The sequence below is a fragment of the Pantherophis guttatus genome, chromosome 1 (genome assembly GCF_059756535.1).
Source record: "Pantherophis guttatus breed Tessera chromosome 1, ASM5975653v1, whole genome shotgun sequence".
NCBI classification, from domain to species: Eukaryota; Metazoa; Chordata; class Lepidosauria; order Squamata; family Colubridae; genus Pantherophis; species Pantherophis guttatus.
This window is the reverse complement of record NC_142063.1, coordinates 147,992,219-148,004,777: the sequence shown is the minus strand read 5'-3', so window position 1 is coordinate 148,004,777 and position 12,559 is coordinate 147,992,219. Positions and strand designations below refer to the sequence as shown.

At 36.8% G+C, this 12,559-nt stretch overlaps 1 protein-coding gene across 2 annotated transcripts in view; it reads left to right on the top strand.

Moving 5' to 3' along the window:
* Positions 1-12,559, top strand: part of LOC117670827 (prolyl endopeptidase FAP) — a 68,389-nt gene that overhangs the window by 26,910 nt on the left and 28,920 nt on the right. For both annotated transcript variants that reach the window (XR_015731136.1, XM_034426293.3), the window contains exons 10-14: positions 178-281; positions 1,588-1,723; positions 8,870-8,914; positions 10,136-10,240; positions 10,336-10,406. Coding sequence is in view for 1 of the 2 variants with exons in the window: in XM_034426293.3 (XP_034282184.2) it covers positions 178-281; positions 1,588-1,723; positions 8,870-8,914; positions 10,136-10,240; positions 10,336-10,406 (461 nt within the window). In the remaining variant the exon portion in view is untranslated. The remainder of the gene's footprint in view (positions 1-177; positions 282-1,587; positions 1,724-8,869; positions 8,915-10,135; positions 10,241-10,335; positions 10,407-12,559) is intronic.

The following is a 12,559-nucleotide window of genomic DNA, read 5'->3' as shown; positions in this document are numbered from 1 at the left end:
AATAAATTTCTAGCTATGGCACATTTTTAATAAGATCCAAAATTGTTTGGAAATGGAAAATGTGCCTGAAATGAATAAAATAACTTTACAGAACTTTACTTAGTTTTTTTATTTAAATATTGTAATTAAAGTCATTAGGATTTAGTTTAATCAATTTGTTCCTACTTTTCCTTGAAGGCTGGAGCTAAAAATCCAACTGTTAGAGTGTTGATTATAGATACTACAAATCCTAGAGATTTTGGACCGAAGGAAATACTTGCACCACCAGTCATAGCATCAAGGTAATATTTTCTTTAAATCCTCAGTTCCTGTTTTCCCCCCTAGAAAGAATAGCAATTGTTTTCAGTAATTTGCATTAGGAGTTTTTCCCCCTGAAATTTTCTTTCTGTGTTAAACTTGTAATATAGCCTCTGGATCAAGGACTGCTATAAAGGAAAACGTAAGATGTAATTCTCATTAATGATAGAAATCATTTCAGCTGAGCAGTTTTTACTAGGGATTTCCTTAGAAAACTATACCAAGGAAATACATTATTTAATATTACATATACTGACAGCAGCCCACATAGTCTATGCACAAAATTGGAAGAAGGAAAATCCACCATCAGAAGAAGATTTAATTAGAAAAATTTTAGAATGTGCAGAGATGGACAAATTAACAAAAGAACTCAAGGAGAAAGAGGATACAGAATATTATAAAGTGTGGTGTAGATGGTATGAATGGTTGGAGAATAGGAAAAATGAGAAAGAGGAGTAAAGGAGAGAGGGGGAAAAATGTTGAAGATCATGGTATAATGTAGACCAAATAAAGAAAGATGGAAAACAATTGTTGAATAAGACAAAATTAAAATATGTGTAAAAATAAGGTAAATAGCAAGAAAGGATCACTTCGAAGCAGCTGTAGGAAAAAGTGATATGTATATAAATGTTGTGTGTTTGTGTCTTGTTTTAATGTATTCAAAATAAAAAAACTTTTTTTTTAAAAAAAGAAATCATTTCAGCCACTTGGTTACAGCAATACAAGAGTGCTGATGCTAAGGAGCCTGGCCCATTTGTTCAAAGAATTTGGGTGGTGCTTTAATAACATTTAAATTTTAAACTTTTAAAACTCAGATATGGTATTAAACTGGCCTATCATATCTATTGTCAGCATTCCAAAGAACATGTTTATTGGCTACATCGTATTGGCACAGCCGGTGAAAACCAACTCTAAAAGTTCCCATGGTTTTCACCTAATTAAAAGAGTAAAAGTCCTGCCTCCCAGATGTCACCGGTCACATTGTCCAATGAAAGTACTGGCAGGCTGCTTGGTGACTCCTCTCCTCCTTTCACAGCCATCTATTAAGATGACCTTGTTTCCCACAGGAAAACTTTTTCGCTATCTCCTTCCCCCTCCCTTCCCCCTCTCAGGGTTCGTGGCAACTATGAGGCAGCAAAAGATGGCTTCAGCCAGGTTCGCTTCAGCGTTGACATCTATATTATTAATCTGATCTACCTATCATTGATACATTGTTAATGTAATAGTATGTTTCCTTCTTCTCTTCTCCCTGTATTCACTGACTCCCTTCTTTTTTCCCTTTTTCTTTAGCGATCACTATGTCACTTGGATTACCTGGGTAACAAATGACAGAATCTGTGTGCAGTGGTTGAAAAGGATCCAGAACTTCTCCCTGTCAGCAATCTGTGACTACAATTACCACTCCAGATCTTGGGATTGCCCAGAGGTAGTATTTTCCCATCAAGCCAAAATTTAAAGCAAAAATTCTTATCAGTGAATAATTTGATAAATGTTCATCATAACGGGATAGTTACTGTGCAAAAGGAAGGGGGAAAGGTTGTTTTCAAATTAAAGTGGGATCCTAAATTGTCTCAGAAAGAATATTGCTAGCACTTATTAATGGTGAGAATGGGGAGCTGGTTTTTACTCATCCCTATTACAGCCTTTTCTCCTGTGTTTCATTTTGATCTTTGACCGAGGGTCTGCTGATCCTTCGTGGCCTGGTTTATAAACATATTAAGTCATACATTATTGGCTACAAACTACAAAGAGTATGGTCACATCAAACTCAAATCAACCCTATTAAGTTGTATCATGATATGCGAATAGGTACTAGAGTTCAAGTTGCTGGATGGAAAAATGATAAGGCCAATATTTCATTTTAAGAGTGTCCCTCTGAAAAGTTGTGATTAGATAGAGAATCAAAATGATCAGCAACTTTGCCCTGGAAGATCCAAAATGCAGTACAAATTGCATGCCTCAGCATGTTCTTACCGAAGGAAAGGTGTGGATAAAACCACTATTATCTTCTGTTTATAAAGTGCTTTTACCATATCACTCTGCACACCAACGGTTAGTTAACAAGAGTGCGAACAGATGGGAGAACTCCATTAAGCTGTGTTTGCTGAAAAGATCTCAGGGGAATAAATTTCCATTTCATACTTTGTTTTCCGATTAAACCGGAAGTAATAAGGCGTAAACAATGTGGACTCTCTCATATACTAGGAGATAATAAAGCTGCAGTGTGCAAACAATGATAAGAAATACTTTTCTGCAAATCCAGAGAGGATTCTAAACTTCACACTAAAAAAAAAAATCACTAAATCAGCAAATATACCCAATAAATAAAAATTGAATACGAGTTTAAATAGTCACCTTACTCAAGGCCACCATATCTGGGTTACGAATTCTGAATGACCACTCAATGGCAGCAAAGTTGGAGTTTTTTGCTGCCATCTAATGCTCATCCAGATTCTGGATGAGCATTAGCTCATTAGCAATAGCCTTGATAAACCATGCTATACTTCCTCAAGTTTCTAAACAAGCTTCTGAACAATCTTACAGAATCCTACAAAAGTTTGTGTATCTATCATTTGAGTTTGAATTGAATTGAATTGAATATTTTATTTGCCCAAGAGTGATTAAACACACAAGGAATTTGTCTCTGGTATAGAAGCACACAGTATACATGAAGTAACATAACAACAACAACAACAACAACAACAACAACAATAATAATAATAATAGAAAATGAAGTTAAATTGCTCTGGGACTTCAAAATCCAGACAGACAGGCACCTGCCACATAACACCCCGGACTTAACAGTTGTCAATAAGAAAGAACAAAAAAAGTTCATAGTTGTTGAAAACTGAATTGTACAATTTATTGACATCGTGGTACCAGGAGATGCCAGAGTCAAAGAAAAAGAACTGGAAAAAATCATGAAATATTGCAACCTGGCCATTGAGACTACGTGACTATGGATGAAACATGTAACAATAATACCCATTATCATCAGGGCACTTGGTACCATGTCCAAGAATTTTATAAGATACATCAACAAATTGCAGCTTCCTGCAATAACACCAGCGGAACTGCAAAAAACTGCACTACTTGGAACATCGTACATCTTAAGAAGGTACTTGGTTGATACCTAGGACGCTGGCAGCAACTTGTATCAACCCTTAGCACCAGTTGATGGTATTTGTGATGCATTTTTGAATGTTTAGTTGACTGAGTTTCATGTTTAATGAATAAAGTAAATAACAACAACAATAATAGTAATAGAAAATGAAGAAGTTAAATTGCTCTGGGACTTCAGAATCCAGACAGATAGGCACTTGTCACATAACACCCTGAATCTAACAGTTGTCAATAAGAAAGACAAAAAAGTCTGGATAGTGGATGTGGCAGTGCCTGGAGACAGCAATATAGAAGAGAAAGAACTGGAGAAAATAACAAAATACAAAGACCTACAAATAAAAATAGAACAACTATGGCAAAGGCAAGCAAGGGTAGTACTAATAGTAATAGGTGCCTTGGGTGCAGTCCCAAAACAACTGGAGCACCACTTGAACACCATAGGCATTGACAAATTTGCCACCAGTCAATTGCAGAAGGCAGACTTACTTGGAACTGCTTCCATCCTGCAACGATATCTGTAACACTGTCAAACATCCAATTTGCCCATCCCAGGTCCTTGGTAAGGACTCAATAGGTAGACAAAAATGCCAAACCCAGTCTGAACATCTGACTGACTGTGCGATTAATAATAATAATAACATTATTATTATTATTATTATTATTATTATTATTATTATTATTATTATTATTATTTAATCTTTAGTGAGATTCACAGCCTTTGAGGCTGGTTAATAGCTCAGCAGCTCGAGTCCTAACCAAGGACCTAGGAACTGTTAAGGTATCGTCGGAGGATGTACGCTGTTCCGAGTAAGGTGTTTTTTTGTAGAGTCAAAATGTTCAAGTCTGGCAAATTTAGAATTTCTAAATAGCAGGGTAGCCCTTTGGGTATTGCTCCAAGGGCTCCAATTACAATCGGGACAACACACAATTTCTTTTTCCACAGTCGCTCAACTTCAATTTGCAAGTCCCGGTACTTTGTGATTTTTTCTTGCTGCTTATCTTCAATCCGTGCATCACCAGGTATTGCAATGTCAATGAACCATACTTTTTCCTTTTCAACTATTGTTATGTCAGGTGTTGTGGACCAAGTGCCTGTCAGTCTGAATCCTAAAGTCCCACAAGATCTTGAGTTTCTCATTCTCTAAAACTTTCTCAACCTGATGTTCCCAGTGGTTTTTGCTGTACTCAAATCCAAACTTCTGGCACAATTTCCAGGGGATGATCTTAGCAAAGCGCTCATGGCGTTGTAGGTAGTCAGTTTGTGAAATTTTGCTGCACCCGCTGATCAGGTGGTCGACTGTCTCATCTTTCTCATTACAGAGGCGGCATTTGCTGTTGGTGGTAACATGTTGAATTTTTGCCTTCATGCAGTTTGTGGCTAGGGCTTGTTCTTGAGCTGCCAAAATAAAGCTTTCTGTTTCTTTTTTCAGTACTCCTGATCTTAACCAGTTCCAAGTTAGTTTCTGGTCAGCTTTGCCTTCAATACTTTTCAAGTATTGGCCATGCAGAGCTTTGCTTTTCCAATTTTCAGCTTGCTGCTCAATTACTTCTTTCTTATATTCTGCTTTTGTTTTAGTTGTCTTTAAAAAGCCTCCTTTATTTACTTCCTTAATCATTGGTTCTTCACTTTTCTGGATGTAATCATTCAAGCTGCGTTTTTCTTCTTCCACAGTCTGCTTTACTTGTAGGAGTCCTCGACCATCCTCTGCTCTTGGTAAATATAATCGGTCAACATCACTTTTAGGGTGCAAGGCATGATTCATTGTCATAAGCTTCCTTGTTTTTCTGTCCAAATTGTCTAACTCCATCTGGGTCCAGTCAATTATTCCTGCAGAGTATCTAATCACAGGTATAGCCCAGGTATTTATGGCTTTTATGATGTTTCCTCCACTCAATTTGGACATTAATATCTTACGAATTCACCGAATGTACTTGGCTGAAGTTGATTCCTTGACTTTATTATGCATTAAGTCAGAGGCTTCTAAAATCCCCAAGTACTTGTAGCCTTCTTCTGATTTTACTGCCTTTATCATTTCTTCATTCTCTAGTTCTATTCCATCCTCTTCTATGATCTTGCCTGCTTTGGTTGCTATTGTTGCACATTTGTCAATTCCAAACTGCATACCGATGTCTTGGCTGAATTCTTTTGTGTTTTCAATTAATAAATTCAGTTCAGCTTTTGTTTTACCAAACAGCTTCAAATCATCCATGTACATCAAGTGCGAGATTTTCAGTCCTTTCTTTGCAAGTTCGTATCCACAGTTCATCTTCTTCAAAATGATTGTCAGTGGTAGCATTGAGAGTATAAAAAGTAGGGGTGAAAGGGAATCGCCCTAGAAAATGCCTCGTTTAATTTCAACTTCACCCAGTTCTTCTTCATTAGCCATAAGTTTCGTTTTCCAGAGGTTCATTAAAGATTCCATGAATTTTTGTATGTTGCTGCTGATGCCTAAGATTTCCAGGCATTTCTTGATCCAGCTATGGGGAACTGAATCAAACGCTTTCTTATAGTCTATCCAAGCCATGAACAGGTTGCTTCGTCTTTTCTTTGAGTTCTTTAGGATTAGCTTGTCAATCATCAATTGATCCTTTGTTCCTCTTGAGTTTTTGCAGCATCCTTTCTGTTCTACAGGAAGCAAGTTATTTCTTTCCAGGTATCCATAGATTTGGTTTGCAGTGATACCAGTAAGAAGGTTGTATGTTGTTGGCAAACAAGTGATTGGCCTATAGTTTCCAGGGTCCTTTCCTTTTTCTTTATCTTTTTGGATCAAAAATGTCCTTCCAGTTGTCATCCATTCATCATTTTCAGGTGTTTTTAGGATCTGGTTCATCTGGGTTGCCAATCTTTTGTGCACAGTTGTAAGTGCCTTTAACCAGAAGCCATGCAACTCATCTGGTCCAGGTGCACTCCAGTTCTTTACTTTTCTTGACTTTGCACCATTGCTTTTGTTATTTTCATGTCTTCCATTTTATGCACTTTAATAGAGTCCTCAACCTGTTTGATCCATTTTGCATTTCTGTTGTGCTTCTTGTTGTTTTCCCACAAATCCTTCCAGAATTTCAGAGCTTTCTCTTTATCAGGCTTTTCATTTGTTGTTACGCCGTCTCCATTTTCTAAGCTCTTATAAAACTGGTGCTGATTTGCTCTGAACTGTGAGTTTTCCTTGAACTGAGTTACTCGGTTTTCATACCTTTTAATCTTTTCAGCGATGGCAATAACCCTCTGCTTCAGCTCTTCAATTACTACAGCAATCTCCTTATTCCTCAGATCGTATCTTGCATCCAGGCTGCTATTGACCTGCTTGTTCTTTAGCTGACCTTGCCTTAGGTTGTTCAAGTTGCTCAAATCTCCACGTACTTTTTTGATCTTCAATTCTAACCGAATTTTCCACTTAGGCTTCCCCTTCTTGCCTCTTTGGTTCTTTTGTATTTTCAACCCCAGTTCTTTGGTGGTTATAACGGCTGCTGCATACATCAGTTGGTTTGTTTCGGCTAGTGTAGTGGTTCGAATAGTTTGCACAGCCTCATTGACCTTTTTTAGTACATTTCTCAATTCTTTCCGGTTCACTTGGTTCAGCTTTGGCAAATGTGTTCTTTCATCATCTTCCATTTGATGCTTTATTTTTCCATCTAATTGAGCACTATCTGTTGGTATTTGTTCTTTAGTGCTTCCTTGTTCTTTATCTTCATCCATTTCAGTATCCTCTTCCTCCCTTTCTTTCTCAATTTGCTTTTGAATCTGCAAATCATTCTTGATGTTATTCTTCTTTGTTGTTTAGACCATTAATTGCTTTCTCTTCTATTGCTATTAATTCTTCTGTAGTGAAAAATTTGAGGTTTAGGATTACACATCGTTGGTCCATTAACCTTTGTTCACTGGTGTCACAGTCCGTATGGTTCATCTTCCAAATCTGATACATTCGTTTTTGAAATCCACGTTTTGCTGGCTCAGACTGATAGTAAGCTTCCATAATAGAGGTGTTTTCTTCCCTAGTCCAGATTTTTCGCTTTTTGGGTTTTTCTTCCAGTAGCTTATCAGCTCCATGCCCTGGTTGCCTAGCAGAGGGAGCTGAGCCCTGTAACTCATTTTGCATAGAATGCCCAGGAGCCATAGCATCCAACAGAACCTTTGTTAATCTGGGCGACAGTTCAGCCGGCATAAATTTCATTTTTTTCGTATTCACCATGTTTGAATGGGTTGTGGAGCAAATTTTGTCTGGCCCTTCACCTAAGGTCTGTCAGATATGGTTGCACCTGTTCAGCATAGCCCTTAGGATCACTAGAGCATGCAAGCCCCTCCACCATGACAAGGTAGAGCTCCTTGGAGGGGTTGTTGTTGTTATTATTATTATTATTATTATTATTATTATTATTATTATTATTAAAAATTATTTAAAACCTAGGACGCTGGCAGCAACCCTTATCAACCATTAGCACCAGTCAATGGTACTTGTGACACATTTTTAAATGATCAGTTGTCTGAGTTTCATATTTAATGAATAAAAGAGATAATAATAATAATAACAATAAATAATAAATAAATAAATATAAAAATAAATGGTTCATTGACATTGCAATACCTGGTGATGCACGGATTGAAGATAAGCAGCAAGAAAAAATCACAAAGTACTGGGACTTGCAAATTGAAGTTGAGCGACTGTGGAAAAAGAAATCGTGTGTTGTCCCGATTGTAATTGGAGCCCTTGGAGCAATACCCAAAGGGCTACCCCGCTATTTAGAAATTCTAAATTTGCCGGACTTGAACATTTTGACTCTACAAAAAACCACCTTACTCGGAACAGCGTACATCCTCCGACGATACCTTAACAGTTCCTAGGTCCTTGGTTAGGACTCGAGCTGCTGAGCTATTAACCAGCCTCAAAGGCTGTGAATCTCACTAAAGATTAAATAATAATAATAATAATAATAATAATAATAATAATAATAATACCCATTAAAGGGGGGAGTAAAGAAGATAATAAGAAGGATAAATAATAATATTATTACAGCCACATCATATATAGGTAAATATATTAAATATTTTAATTTAGTTTAATGGAATGAATTTTGCAAAGAAATACTTCAAAGGAAGAGGCATCCATAACCTAAAGTTTTTCTTTGAAAGCTTTGCTAAAATATTTGAAAAATGAATTGTTCATAAGATGCTTTTAGATTATCATTGACTATCCTGGTTTTTATTAACATATGTTCAGGTTGTTACAATGGATTCCACATAGATAATTAAGGGCAAAGATTTGCTATCCAATAGCCATTGCTGTGCTGATACAATGATGGCATTAGAGGATGCTACCTCATTATTGAAAAAGTAGCCTGTGTTTGAATGGATCCTCATTTTTTTCATATTTCTGTCTGATTGAAAACTCTATAGCATTAATATGTCAGATTTTTGTTTTGCATCCCAACCTTGTTGCTTTCTTTGATTTGACAGAATCAGCAACACGTAGAAGAGAGCCATACAGGATGGGCTGGTGGAGTATGGTTTCTATGCTCTTTCAACTTTTGGTGTTATCATAAGAATCATTTCATTCTTTATTGACTTTTTACCATGCATCTATAAGTTTCAGAGAAACCGAAACAAGGCCATCTCCATGAAACTGGAGAGGTGTAAGGATTCACTCCTGTTTTGCCTACCCACTTTGCCTGGGGAAGCCAGCTTCCCCTAGGCAAAGTGGGGAAATCAAGCAGCTGCAAGTTTTGTGCCATGGCTAAACTTATGGCAAGGGGGAAGCAAAATCCCAGAGCGAGTGTTGACATTGTAAAGCAAGAAACAAAGCCAGAAGTGATTTTTGTAGCACTCTGGCTTTGTGTCAGAGTTGAGTTCTGCTTTGCCAGTCGGCTGTCCCACTGCAGACTTGCACAGGTGAAACCTAGAAAAATGCTCCCATGAGTTCATAGAGATAGCTAAACTGCGGGTTTGCCCATCTGTCAAAGCTTTCCACCAACCACAACACAACAGCAGTGTTCCAATATCTAAGGGGCTGCCACAAAAAAAAGAGAGGGTCAACCTATTGTCCATAGCACCTGAAGGCAGAAGAAGAAATGGATGGAAACTAATCAAGGAGAGAACCAGCCTAAAACTAAGGAGAAATTTCCTGACAGTGAGAACAATTAATCAATGGAATGATTTGCCTTTAGTAGTTGTGGGTGCGCCATCACTGGATGTTTTCAAGAAGAGATTGGACGTCCATTTGTCTGAAATGGTATATAGGGTCTCCTCCTTGAGCAGAAATTTGGAATAGAAGACCTCCAGGTCCCTTCCAACTCTGTTACTTTTGTTACTTTTGTAATTATTTATTTGGTTTTTTCGGATTTAATTTATTTTGGGGCGGGGGATGTCATAGACATCCATTTTTCATTTTGAGAACCTGCTGGGTCTTACCTTCAAGTAAAAAATGTTAGTTACATTGTAAATCCCTAACAAATATGCTTTCACTACAGTATGAAAGATGTTTCATTAATGGGCTAAGGGACGGAAAATAGTAACATCAGAAAGCTTTGCTATATTTTTACTATAGTAAATATAGTAAAATATATTTAGTAAATAGTAAATTTTTAATAAATACACAAAATAATAAAATTTTATACAGTAAAATATGTAGTATAAATATATATTTACTGTATTTTGCATAAGTTCATTCACTTCACAATTATTAATTTCTGTTTCATCTCCAGTTTTATTATTGTTGTCTCTCAGTTCTTTGTTTCAGCACCCTATTTCACTTCAGATGCCATGTCATACTACAAAATTTTTAGCGACCAGAATGGCTATAAACACATCCATTACATCAACGACTCGGTGGTAGGTCAACCAAAGAACCAATCTAAAGTTCACCTATGTTGCAAGAGATGTGCTGCAGAATAAAGTATCTGACTTTAAATATGTTGTTTTTGTAGGAAAAGGCAATCCAGATCACTAGTGGTGAGTGGGAGGCCATATATATTTATAGAGTAACAGATGATGCAATGTAAGTATCCCACTCGCGTGGTATGTTGGTTATATTGCCTGTCAATGAAAATCATATGCAAGAATGCAAGAATGATTTTTCCATTAGCCTTGCAGCTGAACCCCATTTTTAAAGGTCTTTGAGAGTCATTCCATATGATTAGTTATAATGGATTCCCCTCAACAGCTATGGCCTGGAAAGGCCTCAGAGTTAGATTTAGCTTACAGAGGAAAAAGAATTTCCCCTCCCTCAACTTGTGCATCCAATCATAAACATTGGACATGACTAGAAGTGTCTAATAACATCTTAATCAAGAATATAATCACTATTATATATGTTGTATTACTATGCTCTGCATTATTTACTCATTCAGGCATAATAGCTGATTTAGATATATTGGGAAGCCTATGTGGCTTTGCAAACAAAGCATCTATAAAGAAGCAACAATCAAATTGCCTTACTTTTTACTGAATGAAACCAGTCCCTTCTTCCTCCACATTATACTCATGGATTATTTCTATAGTATTATTATTATTATTATTATTATTATTATTATTATTATTATTATTAATCAGTTTTGTAGAGAACAACAGTTTTGGAGAAGGAATGGGAGCTCCAGGTCATCAGATGCTCACATATTCATCTAGTTAAAAACTTAAACAGAGGGACCTCAGTTACTTTAAGGTTTGGTCTTAGCCTTGGCTTGTAACTTAAGATATATACATTCAGCCGATATTGGCTTGTTTAGAAAACTGATCAATCAAACCATGATCTAGTGCAATATAGAAACTAAATTTGTCTCTGAATCAGTAGGAATTCAGAATACAGATGCCTATGTATGAGTATAGTCCCAAAATAATATAACAACATTTATTTTTGAATAAGTATATATTAGATTGTTCAATAACAAAAAAAACCTTTACGAGCTGAAGATCCAATTATCTTCCTTAAAGAGAAGCATGCATACATGTATTACATGCAAAAATAATAGAATAACAGAGTTGGAAGGGACACTAGAGGACTTCTAGTCTAACCTTCTACTCAAGCAGGAAACTCCATAACATTTCAGACAAATCATTGCCCAATCTCTTCTTAAAAACCTCCAACGTTGAAGCACCCATAACTTCTGGAGGCAAGTTGTTCCATTGATTACCAGCAATTGTTCTAACTGTCAGAAAATTTCTCCTTAGTTCTAGGTTGATTCTTTCTTTGAACAGTTTCTACCTATTGCTTCTTGTCTTGCCTTCGCCCCTCCCCCACTTCTTTGTGGTAGCCTTTTAAATATTGAAAAACTGCTATCATGTCACTCCTAGTCCTTCTTTTCATTAAACTAGACATACCCAAATGTTCTTCATATATACTGGGAGAGAGAGAGATTTTCAAGATCCCTTTTTCTATAAACATTGCAGAAAAATAAATAAATAGTACATTTAGTTTCTTCGTCTGTATCAGAGTCAAAAAAACAAGATACAGGTTGCAAAAATAGGCAGCTCCTAAGGGTTCTAAGAATTCCATTGTCCAACATCCTAATAAAATATTTATAGCAAGCTTATTTTCTGAATGTGGATCTTTACATAGCCAAATGATATCTCCCACACAAAAAGATGAAGGGAGCAGCTTCAGGGAATCCTGTAGAGCACAGGTGTCAAACTTGATATGTCACATGACATCACGTGACGTATTGTGACTGTTTTTGCCTTTGCAGAGCCTGGGTGGGCATGGCCTGCACATGATGCATCCAGCCTACGGGCTGCCTGTTTGACACCCCTGGGTAGAGGAATATGGAGATAGCTTGATGAAAGAATTTAGCAGCTGTTAGTTAAGCACCAGCCTTAGTCCGACAGGAAGGAAAGAGTAAGAAAGAAACTCAAGATTTCCCTGCCTTGATTCTCTTTGATATCAAAGGGGAAAGACCAAGAATCTCTATTAGGCTTTCAAAATTCTGTTACTGCATCCTTGTTCTTACAGTGTCTGTTTCCTAACCTAGTCTACTTCAAAGGGCTGGCAAATCCGAAGTTTTACAAGAAAACCAAAGAATTGGGCAGGAAAATAAATTAAACCTTAGTTAGTAGAACATAAATGACTAATGCTTTGGGAAAAACAAAAATCTAAAAAGAAGGGGAATTTCCTGTCTGGCTGGAACTGTTCCTGTTGTTTGAGCATTTTCTTACGAA